We start from the raw sequence: 21681 nt of genomic DNA, 5'->3' as shown, positions 1-21681 counted from the left end.
ATGGAGGGCGTGGTGGTGTGTTAGGATGAAACACAGTGAGCCCCTGTTAGGATCAGGTCCAGGACCCACTGCAGCTGAGGACACCTGAGCTAGGAGGAAGGATGAGTCACACCAATCTGGAAATTAAGCGATGCGTATTTCTGCCGCAGGCCACCCCCCCCCCCCCCCCCCCCCCCCCCCCCCCCACACACACACCTGAGTCAGTCACTGCTGCCTCCTCAACTCATCCATAACGTAACGTGTTGTAAACGAGTTTCAGTGTCTCTCTCTCTCTCTCTGTCCGGTGACACATCTCAAAGCATCCTAATTTTCGTGGAGTTTTAGTGAGTAGATGACCACAGCACTAGAACTCGTATCCGGTTCTGTCTTTGCAATACAACTGTCTTCCTGTAAGCTGAGATTTAGTCAATAAAATGAGAATTCTTGTCCGATTATTTCTTTTTTTTGTTTTTTTTTTTGGGGGGGGGGGGGGGGGGGGGGGGGGGTGTTTGTGTGTCTTTCATTTCCAAGGAATCCTCTGTGATGGATAATAAAACTTATTACATAAAATTAATTAATTGTGAAATACTTTAATAAGTTACCAGTAAATGTCACAGCAGCTGAGTGAACTGAATCAGGTGCTGCTCTGAGGAAAGTGCACACACACTGTAATTAACTTATTTTACTGTGCTCCACAGGGTGCCAGAGGTCAAAGTGATAGATTAAAAATTACACACACACACACACAAATTGCTATAAGCAGTGGAACAAATTATGAGCACACTGTCAAATTATCATCTTGTGGAGTTGCTATAGCAAACAAGTGAGCCAGCAGCTACCTGTTCCCTTAGCTGCTCAGTTCCTGAGGGAAAGATCTGGTTCTTTAGCTGTTCAGTGCTCCACTGTGCAGAGCGCTGAACAGCTGTGGTCAAACAGAAAACTGTGAGTTTATTAGTGTTTGGTTTTTTTTGCTGCTGCTGGAAATAAGGATGACGAAGAGCAACCGAAACAGTAAAGTTCAGTGAGCTGTAAAACAATGTGCAACACTGACCTGCAGAACTGAGGGACACTGCAGAGCTGGGTGGTCAGGTAGCAGGTAAAGCACAGGCGCTTCGGCTTCAGGGTCTTGTCACAGCATCATTACTGTTGTGTGTTTCTCTGTATATTATAAAACAACATCAATTAAAAATATTTTCCTTGAATGAAATTTTCACACAGCAAAATAAATCTCTTCCAGAAAACCACAACATTGAACAAAATATTTATTCTTGACAATTACATGACCTCTGATACTCCAAGAGGTGAGCAAGACGGTACAAAAAGTCGCCATAAAATTTAAAAAGAAAAAAAAAAAAAAAAAAAAAAGTGACATGTTGGCAGTCCTAGTCCCATGTTAGACCTAAAAAGAAAAAACACCACAGCACTGACAGACACATGGAGGAGGCGTTGGAATGTGATGGGTAGTGTGTACCACGCTAAGAAAGGTTTGCATCTGAGGAGACGACCACATCCTGCTACATGTATCATTGCTCCAGTTAATGTGGGGTTAACACAGGAAACAGGAAAGAAGGAGGAGAAGAAAAATAACAATAAAAATAAAATTCAAATCATTCGAATATCTGAGATTCAGCCCTGAGATTAACACACGGACAAAATATGACTTTTAAAAAAAACTCCAAACACTTTGTAAGAATAAAACTTATTCTTCAAAAGCTGCATTTGGTACAATACAAACAGCTGCTTGTAACTGAAAAGAAACTGCTGAGGCAATCTGAGGCTCTCTGACACACCTCATTAAAAAAAAAGAGTTTATTTTACATTTAATCGCAGTAAAATTAATAAAACATTAATGATGGCACAAATGAAAGAGAAGTGGCGTTCCAGGATTTCTGTGTGTGTGTGTGTGTGTTGAGTCCTGCGGCTGCTGGTGAGACGCTGAGCAGAGAAAGCCTCGGGCTGCCCCTGCGTGGATATCTGTTAACATGGAACCACGGCTCAACAGACCTCACACCACGGTCTCAGACAGCACAACACTGCCCCTAATGGCCGTATTGTAAAGAGTACACAGAGGACTTCACACCAACACTGATCACATAGACTTTCCTCTAAAACAAACAGGACAGGCTGAGCAGCCAAAGCCCTGACCTCCTCACCTGATTGAACAGGTACAGATATACACCGGGACCTAAACTCAGAACATGGTCCCCCAGAGAGTCGGTGTGTACCTGGCGTGGTTGGAGGGTTTCACTAGGATTTGGCCTTCCATGCCCCCTGGTATTAATTAATAATATCAAAGTCTGCAGCAGAAAAGTGAATGCAAGCTGCCTTCAGTCAACCTTGCTGTCCAAAATAAGGTGATGTACATCCACTGATTTGTCTTTGCACCACAAGCTAGTGAGGACAGGAAAAAAAAAAACTGTATATACCTCTTAAACATCAGATAAGGCTTTTCAGAAAGGTTCTGGTGGAAACGCACCATTTAGGTCAAGTCAAGAAATAAAAATCGCACCAGATCAGATCAGAAATCTTAACACTAGCATGGCCACGGCTACTGAAACTGATGTAAACCAAAGATTCTCAATGTCAGCACAGAAAACGAGTGTTACATCTCCAGACATACATCCTTTTCAAGCTTCAGTGACAGCGATGAAGCCAAATGGTCCTATAATATTCCAGAACAGGGTTTTTGTCGAGGTTCACTCCACAGCAACGTGAATATTGCGCTGCAAAAGTTCAGAAAATGAAACTGAACAACAAGAAATGATTGTAGATCTGACCGAGGACAGATCCAAGTAAACAGCAGATGAATCGCACTGAAGGGAGTCCCTTCACTTCTAGGACAAAAACTAGGCCTGCTTTCATTTATTATCCCCCTAACAGGGCTCACAATGAATGGTACGGAAATTCCAATAAGATACCATCTGATGTAAGGACACATTTATAAGCTCCCGGTCTGAGGTGAGAAGTCAAGGGGCTTCAAGCCAAATAAAAATCACATGGTGTCATTGTGATGGTACTGATGTGGTCCACAGACCCGTGAACCTCACAGAACCACATGAGAGCCTGAAGCTGGTGGGGGGTGGGGGGTGGGGGTGGGTTAGTCAGCTGAAGAAGGTAATACTGCAGCTGGAGCAGAGGACCAGACATGTTCAGTGTCACTCCAAAGTGCTTCCTGCAAAAACCCCTCAGATGGGGGAGAATACATTCAAACACACACGCTGTTCAGTTCCCTCAGTAACATCAACTGGGCCCACTGATTAGTGCAAGTGTCATTTGACTGACTTGCCTTTTTTGTTTTTTTGCACCAGTCTCTGTGAAACGAAACGTAATGCCATGTGTGATCCCAAAAAAAAAAAAAAAAAAAGTTGTGGTATTTACTATGGAACCCTGCTGTGTTGACAGCATCCAATCAGGTACCTTGTTCTGTGAGGGTCACTCACCGACCGTCCAGCCCTTTTTCTGTCCCATCTCTTAATAAAAACCAGCCATGACTGGCTTGATATTTCAACACTGAACTGCTTTACCAATAACTTAAAAAAAAAAAAAAAGATACACACAATCAAACCTCTTTGACAACTGCTAAAGAAGCCAATAAGAAACGTCAGGAATAAATAAACCAAATATAATCAAATACTTAGAAAATCTTTAAAAAATTAAATATCTTTGATTATTATTCATATCTAATCCAGGAAAGAAATCCATATAAATAACTACACAAATGACAAATTCAGCATGTTACTTTAAGTGAAGTGAGAGGAGGTTTCTTCCTCAGTCTGCAGGTGTTGTTGTTGTTGGCTGATGAGTACCGTCACACTGGACCGAGGGAGGCCTCGGTGACCGGGCTCCTCCGGTCACAGTGTCGTGGGGGTTAACAGTGCAGCTGAAGAGCAGAGGGTGAAAGTTAAGGTTTATGGGTGCTAGCTGTCAGTCAGAAGAACCCTGGTCCACTGTTGCCGTGGTTACCAGCAGAAAAGGGGGTGGGTGGTGGGGGAGAAGGAGAGCCCCTGCAGGAAGTCGCAGGTCAATGTCTGGAAGAGAAAAACATCGTTCAAAGTGAGGATTCAGCTGAACACATTTCCACTGCCATGACTGGAATACATGCTGATTGAAAAACACAAAACATATAAATAAAGTGTTCAGGTATACATGATTACATAATTGATATTACATTAAAGTGCCACGTTTTTACATAGAAAGAAGTGTGTGTGAAATACAGCCACACAGTGGGCAAAGTTTCTGGGTTCCAAAGTAACAGGACACATACACATGAAATCAGACACAATCATCACTCTGGGGAAAGTCCTTTGCCGTCAATAACAGTCTGAAGTCTGGCTTTGGGTCATGAGCTGATTTATGCCCCATTATTCTCTTCTCTTCAACGGCAACTTCAGTCAGCTCCGAGACAGTTGGGAGCTCTTCTGTGGACGAACTAAAGTTGAAATTTGAAGTGACACAGCAATTAAGTGTCCAATTACTTTCGTCCCCCACAGACTGGGCAGTATGTGTTAAAAGAGCCATATGTCACACACAGCTCTCACTGTACTGACATAAACCTACTCAAATTAAAATGAAGACTTAGCACTTTAATGCAGCATCCATTCTTTTATTTCAAACTGAATGTCCCAATTTCCCAAACTGCCGCTGGTTTGCAGGATATTATGAGGGATGTTTGCAGGACCTGTAAAATAATGTGTTCAATCAGAACTGGCTGTCCAAAGTCTAAATATATTCAATGGAGCAGCACTTCCAGAAAGCTGGGGAACCTGCCAGAGACAGCTGTTACCTTCCAGGTCATAAATGTGTGGTCTCCTCTCAGTTTGGGTTTGGAAACTGCTTTGAGACTGATGAGTGTCTTTTTTTATTTTTTTTTTTCTAACCAACTCACTCCTGCGTCACAGAGGACATTAAAGCAGAGCAGGTATTCACTAACCTCATGAGGTTTCTGCTAACTTTGTCACCTGTCATCACATCTGGTCCCTGGAGGGGCTTTGAATGTCTTGTTCTGAGGAATGATGAGGAATCAAAAGCGTAATATTTAGTTAGTAACACAGTCACAGCATTTCTTTACCGACCTGAGCATCGTCAGAACGACGGGGACATTTTAAAGTGCAGTCATTCCTGCTCACCTTGTGCTTTTTACACTTCATGGAGAAATTTTCTTCAATGAGAACACAGTCTGCTAGAACAAGAACAGAGCAGGAGTTGAAGATGTCACACTGATTCATCTGAAAGGTTCGGCCGCCCACACGTGCAAGTTCAGGCTTAGAGGAAGTGATAACAGCCAACGGCACTTCACAAAAGAGCTATTTCCAGGCTGATGTACACGCACACACACACACAAACTCAGACACACACACACAGCACCAGTCGTGGGAGCATTAAACTTCAGATTTTTAACAGGTACAATGTTAATTTTAGACATTTGACTTTTTAAAGAAAAAAATAAAGGTTCTCAAGCACAGCAAAAGAAGAACTCTCATTCATATCAATGCAAATCTATCAGGTTTAAAGGGTCAGTTCACCAATAACAAAAGTTTTCTTGTGCACTTCTAATAGTTTTATTTGCCCTGGTTTTGTGATATCTGTCCCTGAAATTCCATTTACCTCCACAGTACCGAAGTGGAAGCAGAAACCTCAGAGACGTCTCAAAACATAAGCAAATAAAACTGATTTTTTTTTATAACTCTGGTAAAAAAGCCAGCCCTGTGAACATGCACAAAAAAAGGCCTATAAAAGGCAGGTGGCTGTACTTTGTTCCTGCGAGCCGTGTGGAGGTGAAGGGCAGAGAGCGGCACTCACCTGACTCCAGAGCACACCTGTAGTGGTACTTGTTGGGACAGCCTTTGAAGAAGCAGCCCAGTGTAGCACCCGGGTCACGGCACGCTGAACACAGCTTCAAAACACAGCAGATTCCAGGTCAAATACAGAGAACCATCAGCCTACCTGGATACATCTGAATAACACTGAAAATCAGGTAGCATTAGAGTGTTAGGGTGACTGCTATTTACTCCTTAATTCTAATACTGCTGACGCTGGTTAGAAATTAAGAGATGCCTAATACTGGACCCCAAGTCATACTCAAATCAGCAAAGCAGCTCCTTCAAGACCTTTCAATTAAATTTAAAACCTGAAGGCTGTACTTAGCAGCAATCAGGTGCTTCAACAGCCTTCAAATTAAATTTAAAAAAAAAATCATGTTGTTTTATGAATCTGAAGCTGTGCAGAAACCTAATTAACATCTGGTTAGGTCTTCAAGGTCGTCATTTATCAATACTGCTCAGAAATTTCCTAAGTTCATCCTTAGGAAAGATCAAAGTGTTTCAAACATATTTCATCACCAGCACACACACACACCCACACACACACACACACACTTGTCTTGAAGTAATCTGCCTTCGTATGTCTAATTCACAGGAGACAGTTTGTCTTCAGGAAAAGCACAAGCGTTACTAATAACATTCATTACAGCTCTGTTCGATCCAAGTCTCCCAGTAAGTCATGAAAGTGCCACAGTGACACTCCACACCTCACATATTATAAATCATCCTGTCTGTGCAGTGAGCTTCGTGGAGAAACAGTCCTCACTAATCATTAGGCATCAAAGATTCCCCCTCTTTCCTGCTGGAAAACTCTGGACACTTTAGAATTGAACATTTGGCAGCAAACTCGGGGACCTTAGTTTAACCTCTGCAGATAAGCATGACCGTTGACCCTCCAACAATAAGGACTGATCTGTTAAACCAGCGAGGTAGTATCACTGCAAAGCCCTCGGCAAACGACATCATCTCGATGTTGCTTCCATGCACCAGTAACTTGTAGAGTTTTTCTAAGTGACAATTATTTATTCCTGCTCGTGCTTTGATTTGATAGCACATCCAAAATCTATTAGTATCCTAGAGACAAAGAAAACAAGAAAGTAAACAGACATTATTGATGCACTTGTCACTCCTTAATGTTTTCTTCTTCTGCACCATTATAACCAAGCACATCTCCATGTAGTACAGTGTGTAACATTATGTTGATATTACAGGGTAATTACCGTCTCTTGGGCCGCCTTGACAGCCTCCTCCAGTCCGTAGATTTTGCCCTTTACGAGGAACACGCCTGCGGACCAGATGCCGCAGTCTTCGTGAAGCCAGTACTCGCAGGGCTCCAGGGGCAGCACAGGGGGGCTGTACCAGTCGTCCACATCCGCAGAGCTGGCATCTGAGCGAGCCCGCTTCGCTGCGGGGCTGCTGGTACTGTCACCATTCCACCGATGGCTCTCCAGGAGGCCCTTCTGCTTGAGCTGAGCTCCTGGCCTGAAGGACCACGTCGTGGGCGGAACGGCACGCTTCCTCCTCCTGCCTCTGATACTGCAGGACGAGGAGTCTGAATCGCTGTAGTCATCCTCGTCCTCTTTGAGGCCTGACATGCTGGCTGGTGTTTTGGTGCTTGGCTGGTACCCCTCGGGGTAGTAAGGGCCGTGGAGGTCTCCCAAGTCCATAGCGTTGGCCGACTGCCCACAAAGGCAGCAGACAAGAGAGCGCTGGTGCTGGCTGTGCATGGACACTCGGCCCAGCTGGAGACAAGAAGTGCTGGGTACAACTGCAGAAATAAAGCCCCCGGGGTGAGCCTGCTGCTGCTGGCCCTTCTTGTGTTGCGTCCTCACCTCCTCTGGGTAGTTGATTACAGTGCACAGCGATGGCGACGACTGCTGACGCTCCACGCGGACGAACGGAGAGAAGCTGTTTAACCTCAGGTCCCTTTTCTCCTCCTTGTAGTTGACATACTTCAACTTGATCTCCGGCTCCTTGGGGGAGAACATGGAGGAAGACTGGCTGCCTTTGTGTTTCTTCCGCTTCCTCTTGGGAGTGCAAGCTGCCTTTGTCTTGGCAGTGGGAGATGTTTTGCTACCTGTAGCCTTGCCTTTGGCTTTCCCTTGACTTTTCTTTGGAGACTTTGAGGGCGGCGGTGGGGAAAATCTTGCCACATGAATTTCCACTGAGGGTTCAGGATGAGGCGGAGACGGGGCCTCCTTCATTGAGTTGTGCGCCGCAGACTGAGGACTTGACTGCGATGACGGTTTCCTCTTTGACTTTGTGGGGTTAGTCTGTGGCGAGTGAGCAGGGGGGGAAACATCCTCGGGCTCTTTCTTTGACCTCTTGTGCACTGCAAACTGAGGGCTCGTTGGAGGTGTGCTGCTATTTGATTTCTTAGAATTACTGAGGATTTCAGAATCAGAGGTAGAGTCTTTGCAGCTGTCAGTGTTAATGTTATTAGTTTTACCCCTTTTTGGTGGAGTGGCTGCCTTTTGTTTTATTGTTTTCACTGAGAAAGAGGTTCTCGCTCTGCTTTTCCTTTTTCCCACAGACAGAGTGTCATCCCTCTCGGGACTGTCCAAGTTGGAATCACTAACTGTTGATTGGGAAGCACTGGCTTTCTTATTGGTTCGTATGCATCCTGATACTTTATACCTGCTGGAATTTATGTTCATAACTATAGCCTCTAACCGCGTCCCTCTGCTGGAACGCAGCGGCAGCTTTTTTTCTTTTAAAGTTCTCTGTAGTGCCTTTGCATTCCCGTTCATGTGGGGAATGACAGTCTTGGGTTTGTCCTCTGAAGCATCTGACTCACAAACATCATCTGTCAAGTCGATCAAAGGCTCTATCACTGCCTTCCGTCTATGGACTGGCTTCTTATTTTCATCGCTTGAATCCAACCTTGTGGTGCTGTCGCTGATGCCAGAGCCTGGCTGAATGGCCCCTTCTGTACTCAAGCCATCCCACGCAACCTCCTCAGCTGTCTCTAGATGAGAGTTGTCGCCGCTGGGCGAGCTGGAGGCTTGAGGCAGGACGAACACATCCTCCACGTCGTCCGTTGAGGTAGCAGAGGGGGAGACGGGGTCCTCAAGAGGACTGATGTACTCCCTGTTCAGTGAACACAGGTCTCGGGCACCCAAGCTCTCCAGGACGACTACAGGGTCCTGTTTTCTTGACGTGAGAAAGAGCACCTCAGGGCCCCCACTCTCCTCCTCCTGCACTGCAGCCGGGGTGAGAGTCTCTGGTGAAGATTCAGCACACGCTCCTGAACTCGACCGGCTATCATCTCGACCATTCTCCACTGCCTCTTCACCTTGTACATGCTTGCCCCCGTCACTCGAAACCACTCCACCATTAAACTCATGAGGCTCCTGTGTTAGACATACACCCCCATCATTCTCTGGTCCCACCTGAGCCTGAGACGACGACTGCAAAAGTTCTGTCTGAGTGGCGAGGTCCACTGGCCCCTCAGCCTGCTCCAAGTAATGCTGGTTCGGTGAACAGCCAGTCTCCCCAAGCCCTTTATCTGAGTCACATGAAGGGTGGAGGGAAAACTTGCTAATGGGTGGCATATCATACAGAGGCGAGTGTTGAGACAGGGAGTCTTGAGTGGAGAAGACGTGAGACCTGCTCACGTAGGAGAGAGTGACTGTAGTGTGGGAGAAGGCATTGTCTGGTTGAATATGATCCCCTGATTGGAGCGCGATGTCCGAGGAGCCAGTCTCCGAGAAGGGTAATCCTGCGTTGCTGGTCCCGGAGTTTGGGTACCAGCCTGGGCTCTTTACCATCCGCAGGGCATCGAGAGACGTGACACATTCCTCGCCCTTCCTGGTCAGATCGATCACAGTGGGAATGCTGGCAGTGGAGAGGTCTTGAGGCTGTAGATCATCTAAGCTCCCAGGAGGCTGCTCCATAACAACTGCAATGGATGGAGACGGGGAAAGAAACTCGTGAATGTCGAGTCTGTCAATGAAAAGAATCATGCATTTCTAAAACTGTCATTATTGCTCTTTTCAACAGCTCTTTATCCAACCAGAGTCGATTCACTGAGGACAAATGTTCTTTCCTGAACTCGATATGACAGTTTAAACACTTTTGAACACTAAGATACATAACTTACAGACTTCGTTAATTCGTTGCTGTATTATTAAAGCTGTTTTTTCTTTATTATTTTTTCAGTCGTTAAGAAGAAAGCCCACGAGCCGTCACAGCTCAAGTCATAACGTTGACATTAGCAAGGAAACGTGTGCTTGAATTTCATTAACGTTGGAGAACACTGCAGGCATTAACTGACAATATATGTTTTGGCTTATTTCAATTTATCTTCATATTACTGATTGCTAATTAAGTGGTAAGGGTCAGTGGATAATGTCTTTCCAGATAACCAGCTGACTCCACCAACGTTGACAGGTCAGGGTTGCTGACGATGGTTAGCTTAGCTTAGCCACAGCTAACGTTAGCTAGCTAGGCCCGGCTTAGCTCCGGTAACCTTCCCTTACGGCGGACTCCGTCAAATATCAGGCAACTCAATGTTTTTCTCATCAGTAATAGAAAGACATTCAACACTGACCATAACTTCACAACTTCCAATGTTCAGTAGCGACCACTCTTTAATTCGGCAAGGTCTACACTCACAAAAAGCGCCGCATTACGATAAAATACCAACTTTTATAGCTCAGTGATCGGTATTGTTCGTTACTGCCCATTGCGGCTCTTAATAACTTTGTTGCAGGAACAACATCCGAACAAATTTAAAATGATACAAATTTTTTTCTCTGGGACTTTTGTTTTACTATATTACGTTAATTCCGAATTGAAGACTGGGTCTTAATGACCAAAAGAAGTGCACATTGTTATCTACAAGATGCACAAAAATCGATGATACGCAAGGTGTTCTTAAATTTCAGAGTACTTTTCATCGAGTTTGGCTGCACGTTCTCTCCATTTATGAGAACGGAAAGCATCGGGGCAAGGCCCGGCTGGATGAAACAAAGACAGAGCGGAGGTAATGCGCTGCGCTGTGCTGCTGATCAAAACTTACCCGGACGGGAGAGATCGTAGCGTTTCTAAACGTCCCGTTAAGAATTCCTCCCACCCTGCATCTCTTTTAACAACCCATTTACTCTAACAAATCCCAGTAACACTCCAAGGAAAGAAAGCTCCAAATTAAATAAAAATCCACACACTTTCCAGGAACACACTACTCAGCAGGAGTGTCAAGTTGTTTAAAGTCGAATCTCAAACTTCCGGATACCCCTTTCACAATAAAACAAAGAGTGACGCGTTTCGCCCCTTTTCTTATTTTATTTGGAAAAATTGCGAATAAAAAGTAGAATTAAACGACACATTATGAGGATGAAATTTACTAAAAGCAGCCCACTGTTCAGTCCGGTCGTAAATCATTAGCCTTAATCCAGCTGTTGCACGTAGCCTGTCAAGCTTCAGAAAGTTGAAACGTTAATCTTAAGCCAGACAGCCAGCCCGGGGTGGTAGGCTGTCTTTCTCTCTTGCAGTAACCTAATTATTTGGCGTCGCATTCAGCTGGGTGCTGTCTAACTCCGGGTAACTTTACAAGTAAACTATAGCAGCGGTTAAACAGTTGTCTCTCAGCTGTGGAACAGAAAGGCATTATGGGAGCAAAGTGGTTGGTCCAGTTCCAGTCCAAATGATTGACCCTGAAAGAATGTTTGATGTCATTTTCTAATGTAGATTTAAAACAGCACTAAAATCACACATTTGTGAGCGATTTGTAAACATCTGTAGCTGCAAACAAATGTTTCACAAAATCCAAGCAGCTTCCTTTATTTTTCACACTTATTCTCTTTTACATAACTGTAGGTGGTGATTGATAACATAAATAAATAGCAATAAAAACACAATCCCAGAGCTGGAGATATCCTGACCTTTAGTCCTTAGTATGGGCCAAACTCTGAGGTAACCCTGATGACATCACCAGGGTTACTCTTTTTTCAAACTTTTGCAAGCATCTTTCACAACCATACAAGATATCACAACAGCTACAGCAGTGGGAACAAAGGGAACTTTACTCTCATATCAACGGAGAATTGGGAGTAATGTAAATATTCACAGCAATAACACAGTGATTCAAATGTTAACTTCTCCCTGGAAATAGTAGTTAGACAAAACAACCCCAGTATGAGGGCTATTAGTTGGGCCATTGGTTTGCTCAGTTGACGCCTAAGTTCAGCGACTGTCTGAAGACCACATAAAACTGTTAAAAGCTCAGGGAAAAGCAAGCAGACCATGTTCTGTGAGACTACTGTTTCCAAGGTCGAGAATAAGCTTTCTGCTTTGCTGTGGATGAAACGTCACAGCCGCTGCACTTTCACGTCAACAGATTCATCTCCGTGAAAACCGAAACAAACCCAATCCGTTGACGAAGAGCATGTGAGAGGGCTGCATAAAAGCTCTGGAAAAAAGCCAGTAAGTGGATGTTGAGTTGGGATTGTTTTGTCAACTCACTATTTCCAAGGAAACAATCTAAACCTATGAATGAAATTCAGCTCTGAAAGAGATGATATACGTGTCTCTGAAATCGCACAGACACTCCCAGTTTTAACAGTGTGTCAGCTACACTGCTACACCTAGTTCGTGTTTCAAACACACCTGTGGTTGATTGCGACATTTATGCCACTTCGCAGGCAGAGGCAGGAAGTGTGCCAGAAGTAATTTAAGCTGAGTGCTGTATTTTGGAGCATTTATCACCCACATAAGCACAATGGAGTGTGTTTACACGTCAGACTTTTGAACTAAGTGGAACCAGTAACTCGAATGAACCAGCATTTACAGTGTCAGGGGACTGGAACACCTGAATGTAATGCAGCCATTATTAGTTATTAATAACATCTGGACGTTTCCTGCTATCACATCTACTGCAAAAAAAAAAAAAAAGGTCAGTGGATAGTAAAGGATCAATCAGGCCGATTGTTACACAATATGATAACTGCAATCTAATAGCATTTCACTTTAAGTAGAAAAGGTGCAGCATTAATTAAGATCAGCACAGCTGGACATCTGAGATAACCAAGGTTAAACAAACAGCCCAATTTAAATGATAAATCAGAACCATCCCAAGTGGACACAAGACTAATCTCCAGGGTTATCAGATGTTAGGAAACTTTTAATTTTCTGATCTTGTGTATTACTGGTATTTAGTATTATAACAAACAGTTATAAATGTTCAGTTATTGCTGTAAACAGCTGAGAGGATGTCAATCTGCTTTGCATCTGCAAACTGGTGCCAAGCAGATATACACTGGCTTCATTAAATATTCAGACTTTTTACAAACAGCATTGTAGATTTGATTTTAAATACATAAAACTGCCGTCATTTTCCCCTCAGTCTAGACTCAATCACCCACAGTGACAAAGTGAAAATATGTTTTTAGAAATTTCTGTTAAGTCATTAAAAATGAATACAGAGTGCAGAGGTGAGAATACCTTCTGAAGCCACCGTAGCTTTGCTTTAAGGGGTCACAAAGTCAAAAAGTTTGGGAGCCACCGTGCTAAACTACTCCCAGCTGCTGTTAAACATTTGCTCTTCAAATAATAGTATACCCACCTTGATTTAACCAACCTGCTCATGATTGACAGTTAATTTGTCTAGTGCGACAGATGAAGTAGATGACACCTCCAAACTCCATCTGCTGAGAAAGACAGTGAGATACAGCTGAGAGCTCCATAAAAAGAGAAACATGACTGGTGATTTTTTTTTTTAAAGATGAAATACAGCTTCAACATGAAAGAGCTGCAAGCAGAATGAAAACTTTAAAACAGTCACTGCAAAGGGTGCAAAAATATTTATTGCTAATAAACCTGTAGTCAGTTGGTGTATATTTGCTTTATATTTACAATAATAGAGTACAGATGAATGGGAATGTGAAAGAAAAATCCCAACCATTTAAATAAATACAAAGGGACTGCCACTGAACAAGACTACAAACATAAACCAACTCCGACAACTCCTATACAGCTGGACCGATGATTGCAGTGAGGAAAAAAAAACCTATATAAATTTTCATATATATATTTAAATTATAGTCAGTGAATCCCATCCATATGCATTCAGCTGTCCCCTTTAGACATGCATCTCTATTCGATCCGAGAATTACAGAGAGCATCTATCTGATGTTAATTTAAAGTCAGGCGCTGAAGCAACGTGGTAGGTTCTTGTTTTCTAATGCAGACGAGCACTTTTGTTCCACAGCTTGTTTACTGAGCGACACCTCCATCTGCGCTGGAATGACAACGGAGTGATGGAGCGTTAACGTGCAGACCCGAACGCCAGGCTCATTCCTATGCTTTTTGCTATGCGAGTATTACTCACTCAAATATGTAGTTGTATTTAGCCATTTCAACATCACATTTATGCCTTTGGCTAGCAACAGTCTAGAGAGTTAAAACAGTAGCTTACACAGTCATAGTTTTTAGTGTATGCATGACAGATGCTCAATTAAAAACAGTATTTACAGTAAAGACATGGCAGCAAAAAATAAACAATACAAAAAAAAATGTCACAGTTAACTGAAGTGCATGGAATGCAAACTCTAGACATGAAATTCAAACTTCATACCATGTTTTTTTTTTTTTTAATAATAATATATGATCTGTGTTTGTGACCAGTGTGTGGTGTTACTAAATAAGTAATTACAGAGCTAAAATATAGTGGGCTTCTAAACATGCAGCAAGGTAGGCAGACACTATGCGTCACTGTCAGAACTCCTTTGTGTCTTTATTTTCAAACAGGTGAAGTCTCTGCTCAGCTGTCAGCCCTTCCTTCAGACTCTGGAGGGACGAGGAGACAAAAAGCAGATAGATGTTAATACTGACCATGATAAACACAGCTTTTTATTTTATTTTTTTTTTCCTGGACAGATGTGCTGTTCCTGAGCAGGCAGTGTTTCCTCTGTCAGTGTCACCCAGTGATTACATTTCTAAAGTGGAATCATGAGCCCACACACCACATTACATTTGACTGCAAGCACTAACACCCTGTGTAGAATCGAGTAGCTCGTTCACAAAATATAGGTATACAACACAGATGAGTGATTATCAAAAAACCCAGTGATAAGTCTGACGTCATTTGTCCTTCACCACCATGCGTCTGTAAAGTGGAATATTTGTGCGTACTAACGTGAATTAGTGACTCAGATCTGTTGAGTGCTTTAGAGGCGGAGGGCAAGAGGATGTGCTTAAACCACCCGTGGGTGCGTCTGGTTTGGTTTACCTAAAGGAGAAGGGGGGAGGAGGCCTACACGTCCTCAGCAGCCCTAACTGTCCCAGGGAATGTCACGACTCACAGACTGAGGACAGAAGGGGGAAAACACACCGGCAAGTGTGTTAGACTGCTATGGTGTTCATTTTGCATCACAAATCCAAGAGTGCACTTTTGATGGGAGTCACAAAATGGATAAATAAAGCGCAGCCCCACGCGGGAAAACTGCCAGTGATGATGCAACGGCGGGCATGCAATGCTGCGTGCAACTTTGCAGGCGACCTATAGATGGCAGCAAGTAACTGGAAACTGCTCATCAGCCGTTGTTTGGTGGGAAACCTCGAATGTCAGAGCAGCACTGCTCTGTCAGCTGGGAAGCTGCTGCTGCTGCTTAAGCAGAATGACACAGCTCCATGGGAGATCCTGAATTAACACCACAGTGGGATGAAGGATCGGCTTTACACTGTACAGGAAACCCACCTTCGACCTCATGGTGCGCTCTGAGCGTTTGGCTGCAGCAGCCGCCATCTTGAGGATGTCGGGGTTGCTTTTGGACTTCATGATATCTAAAAGGGAAAATGTGTCAGAGAGTTAAAATAACAGTTCCAGTCCCCAGGTGCACTGAATGCTAATTTACTTGACACACAATGGCCCTCATGAAACAACCAACTTGTATGAACAGATTCTTTTTTAACTGGGGAGCGAGTTTGTCACATTCACCCATATTCACGAATCATTACGAAACTCACTAGTGGTCTGCAACTGTCACACCAGCAGCAGAGAACAACATTCACTGTTCGATAATGCTAATGATCAGATCTGTCGAACGTGCACCTCCTCACAAACGTAAGCTGAAACAAAGCAGTCCAGAGTGTTGGCTGAATCTGAGCAGGAGCTCTTATACGAACACAAACAAAGTATGAGAAGTTTAGAATAAGAATCTGAAAATTTCTTCTTGCACGACACCCAGTATGATTCCATACCATATCCCCCTCGCTCCACCTCCTCCAGCGACGACTCCCCCAGTGCCTCGTGTGCCAGCTGCAGCTGGTCTCTGAGCCGGCCCAGATCCCGCTCCGCTTTGGCCTTTACAATGCTCAGCTCTGTGTAGATGTCCTTGTACTTATCTGTTGCATATTTCTTGTCCTGAAAACACAATGTTTGGCAGTTCAGATAAAGGGCATTCCTGTTGTCACTCAGCTGTGAACTCATGGGAGTCCCTGTCTAAAGGGGAAGTGGGAACAGAACTGAAAAAAAAAAGAAGTGTACTCTTTGGGCAGCCTGGAGTTCGTCCTTCAGGGAGTTGATTTCCTGTTTCAGGTACTGGACCTCAGATTCCTTCACCCTCAGCATCACCTGCAAAACAGGAAGAAATGGACACGAGACAATGAAAAGATGACGGCGAAAACAAGGGGAAGCAGACCTTCACTTCCTGGGATTTAAGATTTTGTAGGAACTTGCCTGAGGAGCATCAGCTACTTTTTAAAACCTCACTAGTACAGACTTGCTTTTATGATATGTTTTATATAAAGAATATTTATGCACATTTTTATGTGTTCTTGCTTTAAGTGATCTTTCCCTTGAACCTTACTTCTAACTCGTAGAGCTCCTTCCCCTGTATCGTGGCGTTTGAGTCTCCCACTCCATCCTCAGACGTCATGGAACGCATCTTTGTGATCTCTGCTGCCAGACGGTTGTTCAGCTCCTACAAACGCCACAGGGAACAAGAAATTTACAACAGTTTAGCACAGGCCTGGCGAGCTTTCATGCACACTGTGTCGCACAACAGTCAAAACAGTGTCACTGAGTAAATATTTGCATGCAGGTGTGCCTGCACCTGGTTGTGCGCGTTGAGCTCCTGGTTCTCCCTCTGACACTGCCTGAGGGCCTGCCTCTCGGCCTCCAGCGCCTGGGCCAGGTGGGCGTTTTCCAGGCACTTTTGGGAATACTGCTCTGACAGCACCTCGATCTCCCGCTGGAATGAACACAGCTCCTCCCTGAAGCACAACACAATACCACACTGAGAGAAAACCTAATAACACCAGTGTGTTGGTGCCAATAAAGCAGCGTGTTCAGTTGGTTTAGTGACACACTTAATCTTAGCCGTCCATTCAGATCTGCAGAGTAAAGTTTCTCTTGTTGCTGCTTCACTAACGTGGTTAAGGCCTTTATTCAGAGTGACACAGCTTCGGGATCAGTGAGAGACAGAGGTTTATCATTACATTTGTTCATAAGAAAAAAATTGATTGATTTACTGCTAACACCTGCACTTGTCACCAGGTGAAGCGTCAACATCAAACTGAGGACAGGCAGGTGAGTACTGAACATGGAGTACCTTCACACATGTCCCAGCAGGTCATGAGCGATATTAACACTATCTGATGCTTCAGCTCTTTATCAGCTCTCAGATCACATTAAACCTTCTTCAATCCAGCAGTCAGAACAGAAGAAAAATCTGACAGTACAGCCTGACACATGCTGGATTCCTGAGGCTTTTCTCTCATAATTTCGTTAAAATGATTTTATGACATCTTTTAGTATTGAACATAATAATTTTCTCAAGTCTCAGCCTGACCAGTTGTGTAGCACTGAAACTGATCAAATTGAACATTTCAGTATGTAGGTGCAGTGGACGGTTTAAACTAGTTCTTCTTGTCACAGGACAGGGGAACCTCTCAACCTTCACGCCATCAACGCCATTAGCTCCATATTATGACACTGAGGAGAACAACAGACTTTTATTTTGCTGCCTTTGTAAGATTCAACTGTCTTATGTAACAATGGCAGATCTGAGGAGTCACCTGTTAGTCACCCAGCTGAGGGAGCAGAAGCTCCAAATTAGCAGAAAAATGTCTTTTAGATTTCTTCAAACAAATGACAGGTTTTTTTTTTAAGTGTGTCAGCCCTACTGAACATCAAAGAGTCCTGGTCCTGCTTCGACACTCACTGCTTATGTGACTTCAAGAAGATAAGGCGGTCCCCTTCATATTTCAAAAAGCAGAAGTTATACTTGTTAAATAAATAATTAACTGGAAAGTCACAGCACCAGTGCCTGTGGCACTGAAGAAAACATACTCGTGCTGTCTGTGGATCTCCTCCAAGTCTGCGTTCTCTGCGTTGCTGTTGGCCTTGCGAGCCTTGTCCAGCTCCTTCTCCAGCTCTGTCCGGTGGGCGTTTTTCATCGCTTCAATTGCTACGATAACAGGCACAAAAAAAACCTTTAATCAGCATGATCGTGCATTTTTGTGAAAACATATCACATGCATTACACGGAAAAAAGTATCAGAACAGTGCATGACAACAACAACAGTCTAGTAAAGTCCAGCTTTTCCTCTACAGTGGTGTTTACCAGCGATGGTGGCTGCTGTCTCCTCTGCCAGCAGCCTCTCTTTCTCCTCCTGCAGGTTCTCCAGTTCTCTCTGGTGTTTCCTCTGCAGCTCATCTATGACCTTCTGGTGAGACTCCTCCATGGCGGCAAAGCCCCTCTCACAAGTGGCCTGTGACACAGGAGAACATGGTGCAACTGTAAGTTTACGGCTCGTCTGGACACGGACCAAAAGGTTCTCCTGACCATATGAGCTGAGCAGGAAAAACCCCTGGGCCCTACAGTATAAGCCAGTGCAGATCATCCATTTATTTCCAGCAAATAACTTGCAAGCTACAGCCTGTTAGCCATGAGCAAGTTGAGCCTGTGTGAGTACAAAAAAAGGGTTAAGAGAAATGACAGGATACACAATACACTTAAGGAATGCAGACAATGAGAGAGGAGGGTGTAGGAAAGTATATGCTGCCATTTCCTAGCCACAGCACAACATCCAGTCTTGCAATGGCATTAATAACATCCTTATTCCAAACTGAGCTCATGTTGTTGAAAAGTACTTGCAGTCTGCAGCTAATGTGCAAATCCTAATCTGCCTGTGGCTCAAATCTTTGATGGAATGTCGGGTTAAGCTGATACACTAATACAATCATGAACAGCCGAGTGTCTGAGATACTACAGCGAAATGAAATCTTCAAGATAGGGCAATTTTTGAGGTCAGCTTGCCAAAATAGCACCTTTGGGTGATGTGAAGAAAGCGAGAGAGCAGAGTAACCCTCAGCAACACCCTTTTAGAAAGAGCCACTACACTGCTATTATAACTACAGTGCACGTTTCCACAAGAAGGGATTTCAATGGCCTTGCCACTAGCCCGACCCATAACCTAGCCCTGCTTCCGTCCTCTATTCACTGCCACTAATCTGAGGACTCAGTCGATGGCCGTGCCGTGGTCTGAGTCCCCCGTCTTTGCCTCAGCCAAACAGGGGAAATGGAGGTCCAGTGTGTTTTCACAGGGATAAAACCCCCTTGAGAGCTCAGACCCAGGAAACCACTGTGAGAGGGTAAAAAGTCTCCCCCACAGAGCAAATGTAAACTTCCAGCTCTGACATCAGACCAGGCAGCAGCTTTATTTAGAAGCATGTCATGTATCACGTGCTTAAATTACAGTGTGTTCAAACCCCTCCACTGTTTTCACAGCGTTATGTTGCAGCCTTGAGCTAAAATCGTGTAATTCGTTTTTTTCCATCATCAGTCTGCACTCAGTATCACATTTGCAAAAACTTTTAAAATCCTGTTTTGGCTTTGTCATCATAGAGTATTGAGTGTAGACTGATGAGTGACATGAACTTCAAAATTTTTTTGCAAACTGTGAAATAAGTAAAGGGGTCTGAATACTTTCTAAATGAACTCTATACCCTCAGGCCATTGGCAGGGATGTAGACTCATGACTGAGACACAACAGACTAGTTAGCTAAGGCATAAACTGAATATCTAAACATCCAACACAAGAAAATCTCACTTTTCAAAAGTGAGTTACAAAGTGGTTCATTAGACCAAACTGAAAACTGAATTCTGTACTGAATTTCTACGTGCATATTCACTATGATTTCTCCAGTGCAGGGCTTATAAACCTGGGTGATCAGTAAATTCTTGGATACCTTCCAATCTGGACTTCAGACATGTTTCTATCCCATTAGAACCTCATAACCTGTTAAACTGCCAGATGTAAATGAAAATAACTTTACGTAAACTACCTAAATTAAAAAACTGTTTTTCTTACTGTCAAATCCCATGAAAAGACCAAAGCCAACAAAGCTAATATCCTACTAACAAGCATTATGTGTGTTTGCGTGTGCATCAGAGCCTGCTATAGCTTATTCCTCTGCGCCATAGAGCTCCATTGTTGTCCAGAAACTATTAAAAACTCATTAATGAGTCACACTGTTGTACTGAGTGCTTCATTACCATGAACACACACACTGTAGATCGTTCTGACTCAATCCCACACACACCGTACCACTGCTGTTAATACTCACAGTGCCAAATGTGTATTAATCTGCTGCTAAAAACAGTCCCCGACAAATGGGCTACTTACTACTGTTTGAGTAACATTTGCCAAAAACTACAGTGCCCAGCTGTTTTACGACAGCATTTAGCCTTTAAAAAAATAAATAAATAAAACGATATGTCTGTGGCTCATATTTAAAGATTTTCATGTTCAGTAAGAACCAGTGGGCTTGGGTGCAACAGACAGATTAGGGAAGTCAGAAAATTGTTAACTTGGTCTTTTCATGGGATTTATTGAGAAGGAAAATCTAGAACAATACCAGCCTCATCTTTTATTTACACAAAGTTCACTAATAAAATAGACTATTAAAGTAAAGGTTCAACCCGGCCACATCTTAAAGGATCCATTCTTTCAAGAATTCATTAGTCTTAAAACCTGTGCACATAAACATCAGTGGCAAGCACATGATATGAGTGAATAAAGAACAGTATCTGTGAGCCAAAAAGCATCAAAGGTCATGATCAGGATTCAAAGTGACCAATCAAAGGAGAGGAGACATCAGCCACTGCCAAGCTTGCGCTCGTCAAAGCCCCATGCTCTTCTCCATGTGCACATACAGACTGCATAACCACAGAAATGCGCCTGCAAAGATGCTTTTCTGCTTGCAAATAGTGTTGTATAAACTTGTATCACGTGTATGTGCCTGGTATTTATGTGCACTGGCTTTAAGACTAATTAAAAGCCATCACTCTTCTCCATAGACAACAACTTCATTTGCTGCTGTCGACTAAGTGATGCAGTTTAGAGCTCTAATAAAAGCTGGTAAGTGGACCTTGAGTTAACAACATTTGTCAAAGAATTGAATTGTTATGCCATCAACTGTTACTCAGAGAAAGTAGAGATTAAACTTTAATTGTTAGTGGAAACAGCCAAAGGAAAAGAGATAAGACCCATAAACTAAATATTAAAAAATGCTACCAGGGTCAGCTCTTTGTCCTTAACACTAAAATGAGACACAGCAGAGTCAAAGGGTTAGATTAATATGCACACTAAACTACTAATAGAGGAACTCATTTCACAGCAGAGGAGGCTGATATGATGTGATAGCCTGAAAGAATCTATTGGCTTCTGTTGAATTGTTTTCATACGTGATATAATGTATCAGTTACTCAAAGTTCGTCAAGTGATGGTGATGAAGCTTCAACAAAATGGGTTCCTCAGTACACAACTACTGCAGCGTCAATGATCACACCGATCTAAATGAGGTTAGTTTTCATGCAACACAGAAGAGAAGTACTTTACGGAACAAAGAGCGAGAGTAGGGTGAGCAAGGTTAGGA

General features: G+C 43.4%; 2 protein-coding genes across 5 annotated transcripts in view; both read right to left on the bottom strand.

Annotated features, from left to right (window-relative positions):
• Positions 1-1250: 1250 nt before the first annotated feature.
• On the bottom strand, positions 1251-10988 carry si:dkey-94l16.4 (transcription factor 20). Of its 2 annotated transcripts, none has more exons than XM_041029470.1 (6): positions 10822-10988; positions 7019-9699; positions 5779-5872; positions 5106-5158; positions 4910-4981; positions 1251-4007 (listed from the first exon to the last, which is right to left on the bottom strand). In XM_041029470.1, exons 2-5 carry the CDS (start codon positions 9692-9694, stop codon positions 4934-4936), a joined length of 2871 nt encoding a protein of 956 aa, XP_040885404.1. In that variant the 5' UTR covers positions 9695-9699; positions 10822-10988; the 3' UTR covers positions 1251-4007; positions 4910-4933. The 2 variants fall into 2 exon arrangements, with proteins under 2 accessions (XP_040885404.1, XP_040885405.1); XM_041029471.1 differs by having other exon boundaries at positions 5106-5155.
• Positions 10989-13585: 2597 nt separating this feature from the next.
• The window catches only part of LOC121201076 (myosin phosphatase Rho interacting protein), a 35400-nt gene continuing 27304 nt past the window's right edge, over positions 13586-21681 (bottom strand). For all 3 annotated transcript variants that reach the window (XM_041066689.1, XM_041066690.1, XM_041066691.1), the window contains 8 exons: positions 18365-18512; positions 18091-18208; positions 16853-17012; positions 16607-16720; positions 16285-16371; positions 15999-16161; positions 15496-15581; positions 13586-14585 (listed from right to left, as the gene is read on the bottom strand). In XM_041066689.1, coding sequence (XP_040922623.1) covers positions 14514-14585; positions 15496-15581; positions 15999-16161; positions 16285-16371; positions 16607-16720; positions 16853-17012; positions 18091-18208; positions 18365-18512 — 948 coding nt within the window. In that variant the 3' untranslated portion in view covers positions 13586-14513. The remainder of the gene's footprint in view (positions 14586-15495; positions 15582-15998; positions 16162-16284; positions 16372-16606; positions 16721-16852; positions 17013-18090; positions 18209-18364; positions 18513-21681) is intronic.

This window comes from Toxotes jaculatrix, chromosome 21, assembly GCF_017976425.1.
Source record: "Toxotes jaculatrix isolate fToxJac2 chromosome 21, fToxJac2.pri, whole genome shotgun sequence".
In the NCBI taxonomy this organism is placed as follows: Eukaryota; Metazoa; Chordata; class Actinopteri; family Toxotidae; genus Toxotes; species Toxotes jaculatrix.
This window is presented reverse-complemented; position numbering and strand designations above follow the sequence as displayed.